This window comes from Simochromis diagramma, unplaced genomic scaffold (assembly GCF_900408965.1).
Source record: "Simochromis diagramma unplaced genomic scaffold, fSimDia1.1 OVJJ01000186.1, whole genome shotgun sequence".
Lineage (NCBI taxonomy): Eukaryota > Metazoa > Chordata > Actinopteri > Cichliformes > Cichlidae > Simochromis > Simochromis diagramma.
This window is the reverse complement of record NW_024387464.1, coordinates 561,763-585,501: the sequence shown is the minus strand read 5'-3', so window position 1 is coordinate 585,501 and position 23,739 is coordinate 561,763. Positions and strand designations below refer to the sequence as shown.

The 23,739-nt window shown below is 38.0% G+C and overlaps 1 protein-coding gene and 1 long non-coding RNA gene across 2 annotated transcripts; one reads left to right on the top strand and one right to left on the bottom strand.

Moving 5' to 3' along the window:
- Positions 1–3,058: 3,058 nt before the first annotated feature.
- Positions 3,059–22,716, top strand: LOC120723208 (integrin alpha-M-like). Its single transcript, XM_040014554.1, has 30 exons — positions 3,059–3,663; positions 5,645–5,747; positions 5,934–6,037; positions 6,470–6,540; positions 7,107–7,221; positions 8,443–8,570; positions 8,697–8,842; positions 9,092–9,242; positions 10,265–10,415; positions 10,639–10,712; positions 10,851–10,971; positions 11,110–11,249; positions 11,376–11,522; positions 11,615–11,827; positions 11,922–12,055; positions 13,703–13,845; positions 13,954–14,105; positions 14,229–14,354; positions 15,566–15,639; positions 20,456–20,597; positions 20,687–20,785; positions 20,879–20,958; positions 21,043–21,129; positions 21,228–21,297; positions 21,392–21,487; positions 21,597–21,677; positions 21,801–21,911; positions 22,060–22,173; positions 22,253–22,363; positions 22,552–22,716. The coding sequence occupies exons 1-30, from the start codon at positions 3,627–3,629 to the stop codon at positions 22,648–22,650; spliced, it is 3,420 nt and encodes a 1,139-aa protein (XP_039870488.1). The 5' UTR covers positions 3,059–3,626; the 3' UTR covers positions 22,651–22,716.
- LOC120723233 lies at positions 10,896–18,556 on the bottom strand. Its single transcript, XR_005693689.1, has 3 exons — positions 18,543–18,556; positions 12,510–12,516; positions 10,896–11,077 (listed from the first exon to the last, which is right to left on the bottom strand). It is a non-coding gene; the product is annotated as an uncharacterized LOC120723233 (long non-coding RNA).
- Positions 22,717–23,739: the final 1,023 nt, after the last annotated feature.

Here is a 23,739-nt window from a genome sequence, read left to right as displayed (position 1 = left end):
CATCGAAAGGGGAGGGGGGCCGGCTGCTTCCAAATAGAGCACATTTCATTCATAATGATGTAAATCCAAGCCCATTATGTATTCATGATTTGAATCCCGGGTTGTGCGAAATCCCAGAAATACACCTTAGACAAAGTGAATATGTGAACTAAGGTGTAGGTCTATTAGGTTAAGTTGTGGCGATCCTCGATATGGGGGATTTGTCTTCATACTGGAGTGCAAAATTAAAACCAATGGAAGATGGACAAGAAAAGTTCAAAGTCATCAGGTGCTCAGTTTAGAAAAAAGAGAAAAGGAGGAGAAACGAGCAAAAGATACAGGTAAGCAGATGTGTCAGTGGATAATGGCAGGTCATCCTGAAACAATCAGAATCAGAATACTTTATTAATCCCTAAGGAAATAATTTGGATTACAGTTGCTCCAAAAAGAAATGGTAAAAATAGTAACAGTAAAAGACTAAACTCCAAATAATACATTATGTTACAGATTTTAATATCAATTAGTTCCGACAACAGTTTTATGTTAATGTACAATCCTTAATATGTTTTATGTATGTGTATGTGTGTGTGGGGGGGTAGGGGGGCGCCAGAAGGAGTGTTCGCCCGGGAGGGGCCAAACAGGCTAGGACCGCCACTGGTTTCACGATGAAACTATATATATGATGAATGATGAATTTTGCTTTTCTCCATTTCATCAGTTTTGTAAAGTTTAAAAAAATTCAAAGTAAAAATTTGTACTATACGTTAGGCCTAGATGTCAGGTCAGAAGTGAAACGTTTTTATTCATTCATCACAGAGCTTAAAGGATTTACTGAGTATTCATGTTCTGAGAAATGTCAAAAAGGTCTTGATTGTTGCAGTGTGACTCTTTGTTATGAAAAATGCCTTAGCTGTTTTGAGAACTGCATGAAGAGTGGTTAGAACTGTCTCCAATCGATTGAGAAAAACTGCAAACACAAGGAGTGAAGCCAAGGAATGCAAGAATTCATGAGACATTAGAAATGTAAAAGGAAAGGAGAAGTAGACAGCACAGGGGAAATATAAGAAAATTAGATACATGAAATTTTATATGCTATAGGGTAGATGTACTAAACGGGCAAATTATTGTGATGCTTCAATCGTAGTTAGAGGGAGTTAGAGGGCTCTAACTGCCCTATGATTTATATAATAAAACAGAACCAGTTCACTTCAGTAAAAACCAAAGTTCTGCCAAGACAGGTTTAAGATGTCGATGAAGAAATGAAATAACCAATCTGTTTACTAAGTGTTAATATTGATTTGCACATTACCACCACAGTACTGTTTTATAAAAACAGATAGATAATATGTGGCAGGAAATAGGCCGGCAACCTCATTGATTAAAGGTTTTGCTCTTAAATTTACAGTTTCATAAAAGTAAATTTGCCAATATTTTCAGTTGAATAACAAACTTATTATTGTTCAAATGCCCTCTAAAGTCTGGAGTGGGTTTTTAGATGGAGATATTATATAGCAGCTGGGTTTAAGGAAAAATGAGCACAGCTTTAAATATCCACACCATCTGTGTCAGTAACAAAATAAATGTCAAAAATGAGATTGTGCTGCTTTTTGCTTAAATGTAACATTTCAACCTAAAATCAAAACATTTTATGCACATGTATTTAAAAAAATGTTTGCTAGAATATCAAACTAGCTGTACTCAAAGAAAGGTGTGGTTCAGCAATTGCAATCTTACATTGAGAAATAATATGCTAAAAATATTTGACCTGGCCATCACAAGTCTTAGCAGCCAGGTTAGACTGATACATCTTACAAGACTAGAAAAAAGAAGGAAGAAAGGTCTAAATGTGTAAGAGGGTAGTGGCCCCTCTAACCTCTGTGCTCTTTCTCAACTTGTATTACAAAACACAGATCAAGTCTTGTATTATATATCTTTATTCTTAAAGCATCAGAGCCTGGAATATCATCCTAAAGAATGAAATTACAATTTTCCAAATTCTTGAGCATTAAGAAAATTTTGAAATCTAGGCATATTAAATTAATCACCTTTTAAAACATGCAGCATATTATCTACTACTAGAGGTGGGAAATAATGAAGTACACATAATTCATTTCTGTACTTAAGTAGAATTTACAGGTATTTCTACTTGAGTATTTATTTTTCTGACAACTTTTGACTTTCACTCCCAGCGTTTTTAAACAAATATCTGTGCTTTCTACTCCTTACCTCAAAACGGGCTCGTTACTTTAGGTTTGATGCATTTGAGGAGAGTTATTATTTCATGTCACTGTGGGCCTTGACACATCAAACCAATTTGAGCCTAAACAGAAAAAAATGAAAGGTCAGAGTTAAGCTGGGCATACACTGTTCGATTTTTTCAGTCGCGTTAGTCAGCTCCTGCTTAAACTGTACGATTGAATTGCAGGGGTTCGAAGTTTGTTGGTCATGATGCAGGGTCTCACACTATACAGCCCGATGCTCTGATGCGACCTGAGTGCTCACACTGCGTCTATAACATGAAGTGATAATATGAAGCTTATAACTCAAAATCTGTCTCTCGCTCTCCTTCTCTGTCTTTCACTCACACAGACACACACACCACCATCAACTTTGAAAAACATTGACCAGGCAGCTGCAATTGAGCAGCAATGTCCATCTTTTTCATGGTTGTTGCGGCTGTGATAATTTTGTGAGGCCACATCGAAAAGGCTCGGATGAGCTTGCTAATGTTCTACAAGTTGTGCCTCCATCACTTGTGTCCAGATCACACGCTGCACTGCCGTGCTACTCCGTTTGTTTCACTTCCATTCTGTGTTTGTGCGTGCGCAGTCTGAGAGGTTGCGTTGATATCCTCATGAGGGGCAACAGGATTTCAAACAGGTTTGATTTTCTTGCGACCATACGGTTGATGATCGGGAGCTGGTCGTGAGGTGTTAATCGCTTCTCGTTACCCCATGCTACAAGATGCACAACACATGATTAAAGCAAGACTCGGGCCGATAGTGTAGAATATAAAGACAGCATAAACGGTGTTAGTGTAGAGGATGAAAATCAACCAGGACAACTCATAAAACATCTGCTGACGTCTTGTTGAATTCAGGTCACAGCCTGATCACAGCTGGGACACTGAGAAAATCTACTGACCCTCTCAACTGAAATGATTGTGAAATATAATTCCTTTATTAGAATTAAAGTTTAGACTCAAATAAAGTTTCTATTCTATCACATACATGCAGTATAAGGTTCGGTTAGCAATATTTCAATAAAAAGAGGTGGTAGAAATGTTCTTCAAGGAGCTACTTTTACTTTTCTACTTTGTGTGCATTTCAGAGCCAGTACTTTTTCACTTTTATTTAAGTCTGGACTATTTTTAACACTAGTATCTGTACTTCTATTTAAGCAAGGAATGTCGGTATTTTGCCACCTTTGTCTACTACTGACAGTGCTGTCATCATTGTGACTCCTCCTGCCAAAGAATTGCTTTAAATGGTTGCCTTACCTTTGTTATCACACCCTATGATTTCTGCATTTTGATTTCAGCAACTGCTGTGATACTTTCAGCAGAACACTCAACTGCTCAGTGTGTTCTCAACAAAAAACAAACCCCCCAAACAAACGCTTGAATTATTTTTCATGGGACTAACACAATGGACTGGATAATTCATGCTACACTGTTCTCATCAGGTAAGACAAGTTTTGTGCCTTCTGATTTTTCATTCTGTAATAATAAATGGGTGAAAATATTGAAAACATTACAGGCCTTTGAACAAACGAAAAGTAAATTAAAGCTATAAGTGTTCCAACTAAATACACACAAGACAGCAACATTTTTAATGAAAAAACTGTAGTATTAAAAACCAGCAAGGACTATAAACCATGTAGTGAAATAATATCATCCAGAAATACTTTAGTGATGGTCGTTACTGTATTTGCGTTTTAGCCTCTGCTAATACAAATTAAATGTGCGATTAGCTCAGTTAGCTTCTAGCTGTAAATAGCATAATTTTTTTGTTGTTGAAATTCACTGATTGAAGAAGTCTGTCATAAATAGTTTTACTGAAACAAACTAAACGCTTGATTATAATAATAATAATGGATTGGATTTATATAGCGCTTTTCAAGGCACCCAAAGCGCTTTACAATACCACTATTCATTCACTCTCACATTCATACACTGGTGGAGGCAGCTACAGTTGTAGCCACAGCTGCCCTGGGGCAGACTGACAGAAGCGAGGCTGCCATATCGCGCCATCGGCCCCTCTGGCCAACACCAGTAGGCAAGTAGGGTAAAGTGTCTTGCCCAAGGACACAACGACCAGGACAGAGAGCCCAGGGATCGAACCGGCGACCTTCCGGTTACAGATGCGATTCCCAACCCCCTGAGCCACGGTCGCCCCATTATAAACTATCAGAAAATGGTAAAACTGGATTTAAGATCCATCGATAATAAATTTATCATATCTGCCTTACTACCTTGTGCAGGGCTACAAAAAACAGGACATTTTGCACCACTGTGACGTCATACTTCATCCATCCAACGTATTCATGACCCTGCACTCACCTTTGCTACAGGTGGTTATTTTTTAAATTCTTTATTTTTATTTTTTAATGTTTGTTTTATTTTATTTTTTAATTGAGCGCTAATATACCTTCACATCCATGTAAAAATACACCTGAAAAATATAAATGCACATATGAAAAAAAGCAAACAAGTGAAGAAGTACATTTTTTCTTTAACTAATGTTAAAAATATAAAAACATGTTACTATAAGGAAAAGCAGAACTTGAGGGCGTACCACTGTTACGAAATGTATTTCAAAATAGGTTTCGCAAAACTTTGAAATCATGACACTGTCATTGTTGAATACTGTGACATGAAGCAGGAAACAAAAAAGCGTTAGCACTATGTGATGTATTGACTGCTCTTAGCATGTCCATAAAAGAAAGGCTTTATTTGTGTGGCAAAAATAAACAACCGGACAGCTGTAGGATCGCAACAATACACGATTTTTACTGGACAGTAGTCATAGAAGAAATCATTTTAGGTTCTCTGTAGTATTTTTAGTATCCAAAGCAATCACATGCTAATGACTTTAATTTCTTCTTTGGGCATTTGCATTCACAGTATCAACTTCCACAGAGACTTTCTTTGTTACTTGTGAATGGGTGTGGCACGTATTGTTGAATCTGACAGACAGTTCAGGAGGAAAGAGGAATATGCACACCAGTGAAATTCTCTACACAGTTCAATTTTTAGTACTGTAAAATAAGCAAATGTATACAGTATATTAATAGTTTTTTATACTATAGTATATCAACGACATCTTTAACGTCTTTAAGTTAAGTGTCAGTATTTTGCTTTTGACAGATGGAGTAAGATATAAAAGTCAAAGACACAAAATGAATTCCATAATAAAATCTTAAGTATGTTTTTCAAGTGAATGATTACCTGCCAGTGTTCAAATCTAGTATCTGACTTTGGTGCTCTCTAGTGGTAACTATGGAAAGCTGTGACTGGATTCAAGAGGTGGAATGAAAGTAACACATACACTGTATGGAGTTCCTCATATGTGATTAGAATAAGAGATAATATAACCACGTTATCATCCTTTACAGTGGCTTTAAATAAAACTACAGATGTTCTTCCTTCTTCTTGAATTCTCAGTGTTAAATGCTGCACTTTGTTTCAATATTGATCCCGTGGCATGGAAGGCCCTGAATAACTCTGCTGCTGGTTTTGGCTACCAGGTGGTTCAAAGACAATCAGAGTAAGTCACATCATACATTGTTATGTTGGATGTCGATCTATAACTGCAGGTTTAACAATCATTTCTGTTAAGGCCCACAGTAATAAACAAACAAGGATATAATACTTCTTAACAGGAAACATATGGGGTTTATTTAACCACAGTTTGCACTCTAGACTTCATCATTGTCTGAATTTATTTCCTCAGTTTGCTCGTCAGTGCTCCCCTTGAACAGTATTCACAAAATGGAAGAGGAGAAGTATATAGCTGCACCATGTCCTCCCCAAACTGCCAAAATATCCAAATTGAAGGTAGGTAACCAAATGTGATGAAACTCTGACAGTAACCATGTTGACATCAAAGAAATTCGCTAGCACAGAAACTTGTTTAACTCAAATCACAATAAGTAAATGTCTTAGTAAGTAACATTGAGACTTGATGAAGTAAAATAAGCAAAGAAGTCAATGTTATTGATAATGTTATTGTTAAAATGTTTCTTTTGTAATTATTTAAAACTTTAAAATGAAGCAATAGTGAAACTGAATCCCATTTGCATTGATATTAAAGCTGCCTGTTTTACATCCTGGTTTACAGTGGAGAGAAGTTTCGATGTCTAACACTTGTCATATCAAATGGGGAAGTGTTTCAGTCATGGTTCTTTGCAGTCATCGATTTAAGTCTTGTTTTTTTCCTTTCAATTGCCTTTTATTAGTATTTAAATTTTCAATACACTTTCAATACAGCACCAGATTTTGCAGTCAACATGTCTCTTGGTCTAACAATGAAAAGCGATCCTGCAACACAAAACACTGTGGTGAGTTACTGAACTGCAGACACTATGAGAACTTTGTTAAAAGCACTGAGGAGCAACATCCTCTATCCTTAAATGTCTTGTTATTGTTGCATGAAGGTCATCCCATGAAAAACCAGTGTGCCTCCCATCTGTCCTTCACAGAATCAGGGTTTACAATAACTTCAGCATATTGAATGAAATAGAAGTCAATGCAAAATTTTGTCGCTTTAATTTGAATATGTGTTTCTTTTTAATTCAAGTTTTACATATTTAAGCTGCATTAAAAACTAAATGTGTTTATAAGCCCGAAAACTTAAAAAGGTTTGAGGAAAAATGTTATTTAAAAACATATATGCACAAAAAATTTTTTTTACACACCCCAGATACTTTGGTGGCCTCTAACATGGATTTTTTAATAGCATTAAGGGACACATTTGAATGGCTTTAAATAGACTGAAGTTATTTTTTAAAATCTACATATTCTGCTGGATCGTGTGAGATTTTTTTTTTCCAGTTTTGGTTGATTTTATAAGGAATGAACCGATGTTTATGGGACTTTATGGGAACTTGACTTTGTCTCCTCTCAGGTGTGTGGTCCAACCATTCCAAGGGACTGCAAAAGTATCACCATGTACAGTGGTGTGTGCTTTCACATGGACCGATCTAATACATTTGGACCACCTGTACCTTCTTCTCCAGACGGTAACAATAAATGTGAAAATGTGCCCTTAATAATTAGAGTCCGGGTGCCTCCTTAATAAACATCTCTTGCATTTTTACTTGAACATAGTCTTACAATCATTTATATTTGTGCTTGTATAATCTCAAATCAACTGAAACTGTCTCAAGACTTCTCTTATATATTCCAGCAATTAAGGGTTAATCAGAAACAGTAAATAGAAAATTATGTTTGTGTGAGATGTGATTACTCATGGATGAATATAAGTATAAGTTGTATGATTTGTTGATTATTTTCCTTTTTGTTTACAGTTTTCCCCTCTAAGCCTTATTTCAGATTGTCTGTTTGGATTCATTTTATTGTAGTTTTATCCAAAGAGCTTTTCTGGACTGATTTGACCTGAATCCATCAACACTGAAACAAATGCTGGTAAAATTTGAGCTAGCCAAGATTAAATCTACAGCATAAAAATGTATTTAATTCTAATGATCAGAATTTTTTTGAGATGGTCTCTTCAATTATTCAGAATGAAATAACCATATCTGCATGTAAAATGAAAGTGTTATTTGAAAAACAAATACAAAAACACCCTTTGATTTCAAATTCATTACAAAAATGAAATTAAGCCTGGTTGTTTGGGTTATGCAATGCATGACAAAACGCAAGAAGACTAGTACAGACACACAAGATCTTTGGGGGGAAATATTAAAAGGAGACTGAGAAGTTTACTTCCCTCTAAAGCTACTTACGACTTCTTTAAAGCTCCGTATGCAAATAAGTAATGTATTATGGTTTTCCTGGAGAAAATAATTTGTGTTGCTGTGTGTTACATTACGGTGTATTCCTGTTACATAAGAACAACGTAAACATGAGGCTACTGTCGCTCACAGTAACACAAATTCCAACCGTAACAAGAACATACAGTACAGAGGGTCTTTCTTTTAGTGTTGTAAGTTTGAACACAATGCTGTTTCTATGACTGTAATACAGGAAGAAAATTAAAGTAATTAGAACTGAATGCAAAAATCAAGGCTACAAATAACTAAATTAGCTTAATAACAAAATTAGGCTTCTGTAAGCAGTTTTAAGACTCATTTAAACTAATTTAATCTCTTAATCTTAATTTCTTCTTTTCTTTCTTCTTTTAAAAGACTAATTGTCTAAATATGTGGGTATTCATAGTCGATTTGCTAAAATGTTAAAATTCACCTAAAATAATCAATTTCAATTCATCTCTTTGATAGTGTGCCCGACACAAGTAGACATTGCTTTTCTGTTGGATGGTTCAGGCAGCGTATTTGTCTCTGATTTTCAAACAATGACGACGTTTGTGGAAGATCTAATCCAGGCATTTCTATCAGTTGATGCACAGGTAAGACACTGTACTACCTGTCAGTTATATCGTATTACAGACACAAATAGTTTCACCTGCTTTTCATTTATCTCCATAAAAAAGGGCTATTTTATATTTTTTTATATTGTTTCTCCCTTTCTTCAGTTTTCTGTTTCCCAGTTTTCCTCGTTGCCTCGGGTTCATTTTTATTTCAAGAAATTTCCCTCAACTGGATCACTGAAGACTGAAATCGATGGAATCACACAGCTGGGGGGATTTACTCATACAGCTGCAGCCATCAGACATGTTGTGTAAGGGTTGCAATGATATTACTGAAGCACTACAGTTAAATCATCTGGACAGACTTCCTGTGCAGATAATTTCTGTATTGACTGATGCAAGAATTGCGAAAATACTAAAATATCCATGAGCGATAATACAAAACAGATGGATGCATGCCAAAATAATAATCATTCATGCAATTTGCTCTATGATCAAAATGTGCACTGTAAAAACATGTTTTATGTTGAAATTAGATTTGTTTATTTTTAATTTGGCAGAAACAATGTTTTCACACCACAAAGAGGTTCCAGACCAGATGTGAAGAAAGTCTTGATAGTAATTACTGATGGACAATCTAATGACCGGTATGACCTGGGAAATGCAGCACAGCAAGCAGAGAATCAAAACATTGTTCGATTTGCTATTGGGGTAAGTACCTCCATTATTTAAACCTGCATAATGTTTAAAATTTATACTAATAATGTGTTTTGGTTATTTATTAGACTACAGTCACATGATCCTACAGTATATGGAGCAAAGTAATGAGCCACCTACACAGAAACCATGGAAATCTGGGCCGTATCATCACACTGTTTTTACACTATTGTTAATGTTAATTTCTCCTCTATTGGGTTTCTTCACTGGCTTCCTGTTAAATTCAAAATCCCTGCTCCTCACAAACAAGGTCTTAAATAATCAGGCTCCATCTTATCTTAATGACCTTATAGTACCATATCACCCCATTGGAGAATTTTGCTCTCGCACTGCAGGCTTACTTGTTCTTCCTAGATTGGGAGAAGTAGAATGGGAGGGAGAGCCTTCAGTTTTTAGGCCCCTCTTCTGTGGAACCAGCTTCCAGTTTGGATTCGAGAGACAGACACTATCCCTACTTTCAAGATTAGGCTTAAAACTTTCCTTTTTGCTAAAGCATAAAGTTAGGGCTGGATCAGGTGACCCTGAATCCTCCCTTAGTTATGCTGCAATAGATGTAGGCTGCTGGGGATTCCCATGATGCATTGATTATTTCTTTTTCAGTCACCTTTCTCACTCACTATGTGTTAATAGACCTCTCTGCATCTGCATGGCAGATAGCCGTCCCTCTTTGAGCCTGGTTCTGCTGGAGGTTTCTTCCTGTTAAAAGGGAGTTTTTCTTTCCCAAAGTGCTTGCTCATCAGGGGTCATATGATTGTTGGTTTTTTCTCTGTATGTATTATTGTAGGGTCTTCCTTACAATATAAAGTGCCTTGAGGCAATGGCTGTTATGAGTTATGAGTGGTATCTAATTTCAATAAATTTCAATAAATAAAAAAGCTAAATTAATAATGGATATTGTATTAATGTCTGTATTAAACAGACTGTATTAATCTTTGTATTAAACTGTATTAAAGTTTTAATAAAATCAGATAAATAATTTTGCATTAAATGTAAACACATGTTTTAAACAACCCTAGGTGGGGAATGCATTTATTCAGCCTGAAGCAAAAAAAGAACTACGCACCATTGCATCGTCTCCCTCAGACAATCACGTGTTTCAAGTGCAGAACTTCAACGCACTTGAAATAATCCGGCAGAGTTTGCAGGACAAAATTTTTTCCATTGAAGGTAAATTATATATTTAACATTTAGCAAGCTTTGATAAAATTTCTGTAAAAGTTACATTGCATTATTGTATCATTGCTTGAGGCTAAAGGTTGAAGCATTAGTGAAATGAAAAATAACTATTGAGGCACCTTTATAATAAACAGATATCATTACACTAAATTACTAGTGTAATGCGTTGTGTTGTGTCTATCAATAAACCTTTTTATATTTTATATTTTTACAGGATCTCAAACCGGTGGAGTCTCTCTGAAAATGGAAATGTCTCAAGAGGGATTCAGTGCAGTTATTGTGCCCGAGGTAATTAAAACTACCTGAAACTCACCAGACAGTCTAGTCATAGAAAGAGAGATTCACACACTTTTTATAAAAACAAGAGTCCAGATTTTAAAGGTAAAATGAATTGTATATAAAATGTATTTCCTGTCTGCACTGTAGGGAATTCAAATGTCTATTGTTGGTGCAAACCAGTGGAAGGGAGGCTACGTGCAATACACAACAGGAGGCCAGAAGCTGAAAACATATGAGGATGTGTCTTTGGAGCCTGACAGTTATCTTGGTAAGAATATTACAGCTTTAACAATCTAACTCATACACATGTGATCATGTATATACACAGCTCTGCTGTAATTCTTTCACACAAATACGTATATCAGATTTTATATCTATCTTCTCTTTTTGCCTACCTAAATTCTAGGTTACTCCATGGCAACTGCTAAATCCCAGAGTGGTTCTCTGACAATTGTTGGTGCTCCAAGATATAAACACAGAGGAGTTGTGGTCTCTGTTAACAGAGACAACTTTGAAAACCAAACGATTGAGCCGTTGGCATCACAGGTATGAATTTACAGCAAGACAAAACTGAATGGGATTATTAACTGGTAGTAAATACTTTCTTAAATACAAATTGTTGTCATTTGGCTTTATGCGATTATTTTCATCAGTAATGTGTTTCTTACACAGTATCAGACTGGTGAATATTTCGGGGCAGAGGTGTGTGCCATGGACATAAATAACGATGACATCACTGATCTAATCTTCATATCAGCCCCAATGTACATGGAGCCTGATAGAGAGGGAAGAGTTTATGTTTGCAGACTAACTGGTTTGGTAAATCAAAGTTTTATCCACTTCAATTAAATTAATTATTTTATTTGTCAACTTCCCTAATGATCATATAATATTCACTCTCCTCCTTTTAGTTTGTAGAGTGTAATTTTGATGATCCATTAGTACTAAGAGGACATGCAGCTGTCAAAGGAAGGTTCGGCTCTTCTCTTGCTGTGCTGCCTGATCTAAACTCAGATGGATTCAGGGATTTGGCAGTTGGAGCACCTTTGGAGAATAATGGTGAAGGCAGCATCTACATATTCCACAGTGAAGGAGGAGGAAGAATCAGTCCTACTTACTCACAGGTACACAACATCGAGGAATTCACAAAGATGACTAAACTTATTTATCAATATACAATCTGCAGCTTAATTAATTAAAATGTTTTCATGTACACAGAGAATAACTGGCTCTGAGGTCCAGTCAGGACTGAAGTTCTTTGGCCTGTCAATCAGTCAGTCGTCTTTTGACCAGAGTGGTGATGAACTGCCTGACTTAGCGGTGGGTTCAAAGGGTAAAGTTGTTTTACTGAGGTAAGTCACAGTCCAGATAGTCCAGTCATGCATTATAGTTATCTGTGGTAATTCCACCATTGTTGTTAATTTGCAATCTTAACAAATGCACTACCTGTCAAATCTTAGGCAAATTTGAAAGGTCACCATAATAAGAACTGCATATAGGTTACATATCAATAAATTCATCATAAATGATTGAGTCATTCATTATAAGGGATTTATGATTTTTTAAGAAATACAGATTGAGGGTAAAACTGTTGTCTAGAAGTATTAGAAACAAACAAAAGATAAACTGAAAGCTAGGACTAAGAAACTTGGAATTAACGTCTAGGAGTGAACATGGAACAAAAGAAAAGAAAAGAGCAGACACAGCAGACGGAGATGACATGACAAAGATCGGAGGGAGACTGAGGACTTAAATACATGCGATTATGAGGGGATGCGCAACAGATGGAAGAACAGCTGAAACTACTTGCACACTACCAGCACATGAGAAGTATACAGGACAAGAGACTTTCAAAATAAAAGGGGAAGTAACAACACTGAGAAACAGACTAAGATGCATGAACTTGACATTAGGATTGGGAGCAACCTGACAAGGGGACACAACAGACCAGGGTAACAGGAGGGAACATAAAACACAGGGACAAGAGATAAACTAACATGGTAAGAGGTACCTAAAGACTAGACGACAAAACTAAGACCACAAAATACAAATATTACACAAAGCAGAAACAAAACTAAAAGAGCCAAAACCAGGAACGTAAACTGAACTGTAGAATATTAAATAAGATAGAATCAAAATGTCCAAATACATAAACACAGGATCATGGCAAAAAGTTTATGGAGTCAAAAGGATTAGACATTTTTTTCAAATAATGTTACCACATGATGAAAAATGCTCTGCTGATTTAAAAAAAGCAGTAAATGTGTGAAAGGGTAACTTTGTTCATGCAGAAATGGAAATGCATGCAATATCAAAAACGTTTTCATACAATACCATGTGTTTCAGCACTGCTGACATTATCAAATAGGTATAATTTACTCCACCCATTAATACTGTGAAGTTACACCACTGGCACACAAGAGTGATGGTGATGGGAAATAGGTCTATGTTGATGTACACCTACATAGATATTCCATTAAAAAGCATTCCTGATTTATAATTTATTATTCCATAAATCACCATTTATGGAATGACCGTGGCTCAGGGGGTTGGGAAGCATATCTGTAACCGGAAGGTCGCCGGTTCGATCCCCGGGCTCTCTGTCTTGGCCGTTGTGTCCTTGGGCAAGACACTTTACCCTACCACCTACTGGTGTTGGCCAGAGGGGCCGATGGCGCGATATGGCAGCCTCGCTTCTGTCAGTCTGCCCCAGGGCAGCTGTGGCTACAACTGTAGCTTGCCTGTGTGAATGTGAGAGTGAATGAATAGTGGCATTGTAAAGCGCTTTGGGTGCCTTGAAAAGCGCTATATAAATCCAATCCATTATTATCATTTAAAAGATTTCAGGACTATTAGGTGTTAAATGTCTCAGAATGTTTGAGCTATAGTTGTTCATATGAAATGTTAGGGCAAAGGAAAGATTAGAGGGAAGTCTTGTTACTAATTCAGGTCAGAACAAAAAGTCAAATCTTGTTCACATGTGTTTTCCTACTTTCTAGATCAAGACCCATAGTAATGGTTGAAGCTGAGGTGTCATTCAGCCCAATCCAAATCCCTACTCAGAATCTAGACTGCTCAAAACCACTGCAGAACACAGCTGAAATTTGCTTTACCATGAGCAGAGTGTCTACAGTCAACACAGGTTCATCATTCTTGCTTTTTCTGAACTACAAAGCCACTGCCCAGCAATTTAATGTTTTCTAAATGTATGTAAATTGCAGCATTGAAATCAAACACCGATTTATTCCAGCTCAAGCAAGGATTAATTACACTTTAACACTGGATGCCACTCGCAAACCTCCAAGCAACCGGGCATATGTTGGTGGGAAACGAGAGCAGTCAGGATCACTTACTGTGGACTTAATAAGAAAAAATTGCTCAACTGTGAAGTTCCTTGTTGAGGTAAAACCAAATAACAACATCAGAGAAAGTTCACCTTGGTGTAACAATATATTTTGATTTCCATTTTGTTTTTAAGAGTCATCCAACACTGAATCTAAACTCAGCACTCATCTCTTCTTGCAGGCCTGTCCAGAAGATGCTCTCAATTCACTTTCCAATGAGCTCAAATTCAAGTTTGATGGTTTGCCCTCAAACACAAATCTCAGACCAAGCCTTGCCCAGCAGGCTCAAACAGCAACCATTCATCCTGTAAGTAACCTTTATAGGTACTTTATTAACCTGATATCTGAGGGCAGTCTTTATAAAATTATTTTCCTCAATTGTGTTTTTTATTGGCATGCACTTGAAGAATACCTTCTGGAGAGATTCAATTGAAGTACTGGAAGTACATGCATCAACATCACTGCAGTGGAATCCCACTGCAATAAATGCAAGCTGCTTTCCAGAATATTATTAGGAACTTTATTCCCAGTACCAACAGCAGGCACAGCTACATATTTGGGGTCATTACTCAAAAAAAGTTGCATATTAGAAATTAATCGTTAGTAATCCAATATGCTACAAAATTACTAAAGTAGTTTATTACACTGATCATTACATTATTTTCTTGTTACTCCATGAAATGACCCAAAATGCATTGTCTCATAATTATAAGTAAATAATATAAATCTTAGGCTACAGTCTGACACGCCAATGCAATCCCTATCCCAATGAGAAAACACATATGATCTTTCCTTTAGTGTTTACATATAAACACAAGAGATTTTGAAATGGTTGCAACATTGATTCTCCTTTATAAACATTAATGGATAGAAATGGAGGCTTCAAGCTCGACTGCTAATCACTTCCTTTCTTACCTGACTGGGCTCTGGCAGCTGGGCTGGGGTCTGCATATGCTCATCTTTAACGTTCCTCTGTTGGCTAGTTTTTTTTGCTAGCATGCTGTCTGCGAAGATGCTTCCAATTATCCAATTAGTGTTAGCTGTGCAAACAGCTGCTGTTTCTGTCCTGGATGCAGTTTGCATTTTACCATTGCAGTCTTCTCCTCTTGTGCAATAAAAAATAAAAGTAATGTCCATATTTCTACTGTAGATCACTCAACTATTTCCCTCTCGCACACAAACTGGAATGGGCTCATTTTAGCCCAAGTGCGCAGGAAGAAAACCAATTTTCTTTGATATTTTTTCCTTTCTGTCCAACCAACCAGCAGATAACTAAAGAAAACTTTGAAACACAAGTAACAATATAATTGTAATTGAAGTTTAATTACTGAATTCAGTACCGTAACACATTACATTACTGCATTACTGAAAAATATAAGGCTACTTTTTACTTTATGTTGCACCCGGCATTGGGTAGAACACACAAATTGTTTGCTAGATGCATCTGTAAAACGTTTACATTTATTCTGTGAATAATGTGTAATATAAATGTTTTTGACATCACACTCTCTTCCACAGTTAGGGTTTGAGATCAACTGTGGAACTGACAACAAATGTGTTGATAACCTGAAAGTGGATTTCAACTTCACCAGGTGAGGCAGAATTACAAAACTTTGTTTAGTTTTGCTTATGTTTTTAGTCACTTGTTAGGTTTCATAACATGTAACATGTATTTTATAAGTTGTACACTCGAAAGACACTTAAAACTTCAAGTTTGAAGCACATAGATATTTTGGGACAGTTTGATATTTAGTCTCCATCATTTTATCCTAATAAAAGAGACAACAATGATAACACACACACACACACACACACACACACACACACACACACACACACACACAACACACACTGGTGGTAGTATGTGATTGAGAGATCACCACCACATATTAAAATTAAAGAAACAAACCCAACAATGGCAGGAAATATTTATTTCAAAATTATACCAATCCCCAAGAAGGCATTGAGGTTCTCTAAACCTTAGACAGGGTCATGAATACTGGACCCAGAAGCAGACTCAGCACAAATTTAGCAGCGAACTATATAAATTTTATTTCTTTTGTGAGAAAACAATAGCAAACTCTGAAAGTGAAAGTTAAACTCAGGCCTGAGGAAACAGGAGCAAATATGGAGGTGAGTGCGGAGAGAAGCTGTGATTGGGACCGTGGGAAACCTGAAACAGAAGAGGAAACAATTACTTAGCTGCAGGGAAGCAGAGGAGAGACAGCAAAGCAGGATAATGATGCTGCGTGCTTACTGTCAGAGACAGACCGCGGAGCTCGAAGGGGGAAAACGTTTGTGAGAGAATCTAGAGGGATGAAGTTACAGAGACTGTTATCCAGCGTGCAGGGTAGGCAGGTAGGACCACTGAGAGTGGCTGAACGGAGCAGCAGGCCGTACTGGTTGATGTAGTCCTCCTGTGATTGCCTGTGGATGGAATTCAAGTGCGATGCTGGTGGCCCTGCCCAAGGGTGTAACCGAAGAGCCATCCAGAAACATCCAGCACAATGCTCCCACAAACCATGACAGACAGAAACATAGCTCAAATCATTGAGATGTTGGTTTATTGACAGTTATTAAAGAAACAAGAAATCAGTGAAAGGCAACGAGCAAGGCTGGGTATACTTGTATGACCGTGGTTTTGTTTTCCCAGCTAGATGAGAGGGTTGCTTTCCTACGCCATTGGGTTTGAAAACACATCTGACTGTCAGTGTACCCAGCTTTCTTGAAGTCCCTGTATGGGGTGGTTGAAGATGCCTCTCCTGGGGACTAACCAACTAATGCTGAAGGGTATGCTCCAAGGGACCACACTCTTCAGCCTCCCCTGGAAGGTGGAAAGTAGAGCTCATCTATTAGTTGAACTGTGGATCCAGGAAAAAAAATGCAGTTGTTCTCATAATCATGGAACACCGGACCAGCTCTTGACCCAAGTGAGGTTGTGTGAAAGTGTAATGGGACCAGTGGGTCCAACCAGTCTACATATGCTTTGGAGAACTATTGGAGAAGGCATTGATGCGTATCCCTTGGGGAATCTTATGGGGGTTTGGTTTGGCTGCTACTGTTACAGGCCATTCAGTCCCTGTACAACCATAAGAGTAGTATGCCAGACCGGTTCCTGGTGAGCATTGAGCTCTTCTAGGACTGTCCTTTGCTACCATTTCTGTTCACAACTTTTATGAACTCATCAGGTGATGACCTCCAGTGTACACTATGGTGGTTTGCAGTTGAGTGTGAAGCAGATGAAATGAGAATCAACATCAGAAGTCTGAGACCTCAGCTGAAACAGTGGGGGTGTGCTCACTTTGTGTTAGGGGCAAGTAATAGGAGAGTGGAGAGGGATATTGACAGGCGGATTGACATGGCAACTGCAGTGATGTGGATGCTGTACTGGTCTGTTGTAGCAAAAAAATCTATTTCCCACCCATCACCTATGGCTGTGAGGTCTGGGAATTGCCCAAAAGAATACGGCAGAAATTAGCTTTCTCCAAAAGAGAATGACTTCTGCAGAGTCATTTGAGAGGATATCAGAGTAGAGCTGCTACTCCTCTCCACTGAAATGAACCAGTTGAGGTGGGTCAGCATCTGACTAAGACACCTAGAGACATCCATTCTGATTACTAGAGATTACTAGAGAGCGCTTATTTGACCTGGGAATGCTTTGATGTCCCACTGGATGAGCTAAAGGAGCTGGCTGCGAGAAAGAACTCAGGGCATTTCTGCCTAGACAGAGGCCTCCATGATCCAAACCTGGATAAGAGTCCGAAAATCAATGGATGGTAATTAGGGGTGGGTTTTGATAATCGATTTATCGATTTAAAATCGATTCTGGCTTTGATAATGTGATATCGATTCATTAAAATCCTGAATCGATTTTTTAATATAAATTTGTTTTGCCCAAAACGCCAGAATCTCAGGTTAAACCTCACAAAATTTCGACAACCACCAAACAGCTAAACAGTAAATGAGAGCAGGTACACGGATTCTGCACAAAGACGTAAACACAAAGCACGGACCTGCCGACGGATCAGAAGCAGCGAGATGTCGCTTTTCTCACCCAACGGCATGGGCAGGGTCGGGGCTGAAAGCCGACAGCTCACCGATTCTGATCCGTCGGCGGGTCCGCGCTTTGTGTTTACGCCCTTTTTGCGCTGATTCTGAAGCTGCAGGTTTCATCACTCACCAAACAATATTGACTGAACCAGCAGAGAAAGAAGATCCAAACTACACTTCACATAAACATCGTCATGAATTCACTCTTACTTTTGCTGTTTTGCTTCCACCACGATAAAATCACACTTCATGCACAGCTCTCTCACTCCCCCCCTCTCTCTCTGTACTCCAAGAACAGTTTCCCATCTAAATCTCTGTTTTCTGCATTATTCACTTGCTTGTTACGCACAAGTCTACCATTGTTTACAGCCCTGTCGGCCACTGTTTTTGTTCCTTTTAGTTACTTCCGAAAAGAAAACCTAATTTCTGCCGTTCAACAGGCTACTGAACAAATTTAAACTTTTACAATTATGCAAAATGGAAAACGCTCAGCAGTGTCTCTAATAAAACCGCTGTAACTTCAGAGGTAATGTTCATATGTTGATTAATGGTTTTCTTTCATTTTTGATGTACTGCAGAATATTTGTATAAAATCCCAGGCCAGGAAAATCACCTTCATGTTTTTCTGTGTTTTATCTTCAGCTACTTTGACACAAAGGCATCTGCTGTGATGCTCACACCTTTGATAAAGTCTTGCGAGTGTCAGCTTTCTTATTATAGATACAAAAATATGTAAATGTTCTGATCTGAATTATAATATTTCTGACTGTCTGAGGCAAAATTTCCCATATTCAAATTGAATTGAATCGAATCGAATTGTGGATCAAATCGATTCGGGACCTTGTGAATCAGAATCGAATCGATTCTAGAAATCAGTGACGATACCCAGCCCTAACGGTAATACCTTTTTTCATAATGCATCATCAGTTATTTTTTGTGTTTTATGATCACCAGCAAATGACAGCAAATTAAAATAATATAGGGAGCTTCCTGACTGCCAATATTGATGCATGATGGCGCCGGTGTGTGTGGCTTGCCATCTGTCTCTGTCAATTTTGTTTTTTACAATTTGTGCCACCCAAATCAACTCGCAACTGGTATATGAACGCCAAAAACTTTTTGATCTTCAATATTTTCTGACTAATCAGCAAGGACAAACAACAGGGTATCCACCATCCCTGGCTGATGTTCCTGCTTACCTGCTACGTGGAGCACTTCCTCCTGCTCCGATGCATCGTAAACGTGCCGGTCGGCTAGTGAAGCTTAAAGCCTGCCTTGCTTTTTCTCTAGTGGCTGCTCCAGTGGATTATAGTCTGTTCCATCACATCCCAAGGCGTCTCCTGGATCATGTTGCCCCTTGTCTGGTTCCTGTCGTAGGCTCGGGTGCACGTGAGCCTGCTCGCCAATGTTTTTCACGTCTTGGGCGTCGTGGAATAAACTTTGTGAATTTGCGGTCATTAACTTGGGCTTCACAGACAACTTCTTCCCAGACTCCAGTTCCAACGAGGATGGCTTTAATAAATGCCCGGTCCATAGCAAGTAAAACGTTTGTCATAAACGATTTATTTTCTTGAAGCCAGTTTTGTCAAGACGTGACATGGAGAAGGTAATACATGCCTTTATTTCAACACAGCTTGACTATTGCAATGCACTTTATGTTGGAGTCAGCCAAGGGTCTCTTGCTCGTCTTCAGCTCGTTCAAAATGATGCTGCCCACCTCTTAACTGGTACCCACAGGCATGATCATGTAACACCTATCCTGTCTTCTCTTCACTGGCTTCCTGTTCATCACAGAATTAATTTCAAAGTCCTAACACTGGTTTATAAATGCCTTAATGGTCTTGCTCCCCCATACCTTTCCGAGTTACTTCATTCTTTCACGGACCCTCAGATCAGCTGACCAGCTGCTGTTGGTTGTCCCAAAATCAAGGCTCAAATGCAGAGGAAAGCGAGTCTTTTCAATTATGGCCCCAAAACTTTGGAATACGCTGCCTTTAAATATTAGACAGGCATCTTTGTTTCCTGTTTTTAAAGTGCTTTTGAAAACACACCTTTTTTCGATAGCGTTCAGACTGGCGTGAGTTGATATTTGTATGCGTTGTGTTGACATTGATAGTTTATGTGTTTTATTATGTTTTATGTAAGTGTCAGTGGTTTTATCTTGTGTTTTACACTGTGTTTTTGTACAGCACTTTGGGCAAACCTTTTGTTTTTAAATGTGCTATATAAATAAATTGGATTTGGATTTGAATATTAATATGTTAGTATTCAACACAAAGCTATACTATATTTAGCCTACAACTTCAGCATCACAGTGCAGTCTTGCTTTATTCTTCCTTTATTCTTGTCCTCTGTCAGATCCTTAGAGGTTAAAGTGGGCATTGATGAGCTTTTAGATGTCACAGTCTCAGTGGAGAACAGAGGGGAAAACTCCTACAACAGCCGTGTTATTCTCACATACCCAGCTGGACTCTCTTACAGGAAGTTCACCTTTCAGCAGGTAATGCATCAGGATCGAGTCTGTGTCAGTTCATCACTGATTTGCTGCTCTCCCAATGCATCCGGCAGTCATTTTATTTTCTAATAAAGGGAAGAATTGAGTGCAATTCTTTGGACAGTGAAGATGGTTTATCCCGTGGAAGGACAGACTGTACTATTGACAAGCCAATTTTCAAGAGCAAAACTGAGGTTTGTTATTGTGGTATGATTTTGTCTGTTAACTTCTACACAGTTTAACAAAATGAGCAATCACTCTGATCTCTCTTCTTCAATTCAATCAAGGCTTTCTTCATTGTCTCATATGGTATCGAAACAAACACTCAACTAGAGAGGAAGATCTTTATCACTGCTAATGCCACCAGGTACTGTTCATTTAGCACAGGTCCTTCTCATTTAAGCAATAACCCCACAGACACAGTACAAATCATTTCACTTCTTTCTTTCAGTGGAAATCAGGAGAACGCTACAACCAGTGAAATCTACAAAAAGAAATGGATTGATGTGAAATACAGCATTTTCATGACATTTGAAAAGTATGTGTTGTTCTGCTCTTTATAAAATAAATTATTTTCAAAGTAACAAATTTTATTTTACACAATAGGTATTTAATGTTTAAAATGTATCTGTTTAGCTCCTTCAGTTACAGCAATTTCACTTTTGGGATGAATAATTTGCAGATACCAGTCCAACAATTAATCAAGGTAAAATGTAATAAAATCTAATAAATATTATTGTGTGAATTAGACTTAACCATAATAGCGTTTGACTGCTGTTTCTTTACTCCCCATGTTTTAGGTTACAAATGATATCAGAGCGTTTAATTTCACTGTGGTGATCAAGGTTCCAGTGAAGCTTGGTGAAAAAGAGATTTGGGTATTGAGCAGCCTACAGGTAATATATGTGTCAGAAGATCTAAAAATGGGTCAGATTTAGCTGTGTGATGGGTGAATGAGGTAAAAATAGGACCAATCACCCTGACATTATTTTAAATGTATTTCAGATTGTAGACTGTCAGACAGAAAATGATGAAGAACCAAGTGTCAAAGATTTTGTTCCACAGATACAAAAGGATAAAGTGGTGGTAAGTATCCGTCTGTACTTTTGCTACCTACCTGTTAAAAGTGAACCATGGTACTGATTCAAAACACAACATTGTACTGAATACAAGATTTGTTTCATTCAGTCTTCTTTAAATCACCCACAGGACTGCTCTGTAGCCATGTGCAGAGTGTTCAAGTGCAACACCTTCATGGGAAGACTGCAGAGTAGGACATACGAAATCTCTGGCAATCTCAGTTCAGGATGGATAGAGCAGGTAATTAAAGAATAGTTTTTTAAAATTGTTTCATTAATACTTTTCCTGAGTATGTATGAGTACCTTCATTAAATCTTCAGATATAACAATTTTACAGTTAAATCAAATAATACCTAATTTAGGCTTAACTCATTTCATTTTTTCTAAGATTGGACTTCAATCTGCCAAATTCCTCTTGACCAGTACAGCCACTGTGGATTATGACCAAAGCCAATACATCTACTTTTCAACAGTGTCTAACAACAATCCTCCTGTTCGCAAGGTGATTTAGCATTACTTTCTCTTGTTTGAGTTACACAAGAGCTTGAATATCATCCACATTCTGTTACCTTATCTCTCAGATTATAGTCGAGGTAGAAGTGTATCCTCAGACAAATTTCACCAAAGAGATTATAGGAGGATCCCTGGGAGGGTTGGCTTTTCTGGCTTTACTCACTGCTGGCCTGTATAAGGTGAAAGACTCTTTTTACACTTTTTCAACTCATCACACAGCTGTGAAAGTTTTTTAGAGAATATGTCTATGTCTTTTTTAAAACAAAGTTCAAGAGGTTATATTTACTCATGTAGTTATTTGCTTTAATTTTGAATGTAAGTCTAATGAATGATCTCTGTACTTTCATTTTCCCCCTTGCACTCCTAGGCTGGGTTTTTCAAGAGTAAATATTCACAGATGATGAATGAAAATGCAGAGACCGATCTGGAACCGGGGACTGATGGAAATGAATCCCAAACAGAATAACAAAGCTCATATTTGTTGTTGTACATTTACTGTAAAGTTAAAACAAACATTAAACAAGTAAGGAAATTTGTGTTTGGTTGATTATCCCTTTGTTGTAACAGTTCTTCTTGGTAAAAAATCTTATAGTGTGGGAAAGCATTTTTATAGCTGGAACGGTCTGCTGGTGTCTGCTCCAAGCATGCCACATTTGACTGATCTGGATAGAGCTTTAGTGCAGCCTCAAACTAGTTTTCCCCATAACTAAGCTACAGCAATATTTTGAGTGAGCCCCAGTACCATCTCCAATTCTAAGGCCAAGTTCCGTATAGTGGGGGATGTCAGAGACTGGCTGCAAAGAAGAAAACATCACAAGAAGTCAGTTTTCTCGCCTTGCCAGCACTTAGGAACTGTAGACAGTCATCTACACCTCTGCAGTCAAGGTTTGCAGGACAACATGGTCAATGGCTCCCGACACAGACAATCTGGAAGGGATTGCACACAGCTAGTCTCATGGGGCTACCAGGAAGCCTACCATGCCTGCACTTAACTATCAACTACCAGTTTTCAGCAATGAGTCCAAATTCTGCCTACACCAGTTGGATCTTAGGATCATAGTATGGAAAAGATTTTGACAACGCTATGAGACCTCTGTGCTGATTGCTGGTGGAGGCAGTGTGATAGTGTGGTGCAGCATCTCCCTCACTGGAAAAAGCAGTGCTTGTCATCACTGGAGGCCATTTCAGTGCAGAGAAATATCAAGATGAGATTCTGCAACCAGTGGCAGTCCCATATCTCCAAAGACTGGACCAAACTCTAGCCTCAAGAAGACAATCCTCGCCTCTACAGAGTGGGTACTTTCAACATTTGGGAGCGGAAAGGATGTAGTAGCCTGGCTGCAGTCTAGACCTCAATCCCAGTGAACACTTGTGAGATTCGCATGGGAGTCCTGTTCGTGCCAGAGTGACCAACATAACCATACTGGCTGACTTGCAAAGTGCTGGTTAAAGAACGGGATGGCACAGCAGTGTGTGACCAACCTGGTGAGCACGATTTGGCAAGTTTTTCATCGGCGCAACCCACATACTCAACTCAACTCTACAAATGGCACTA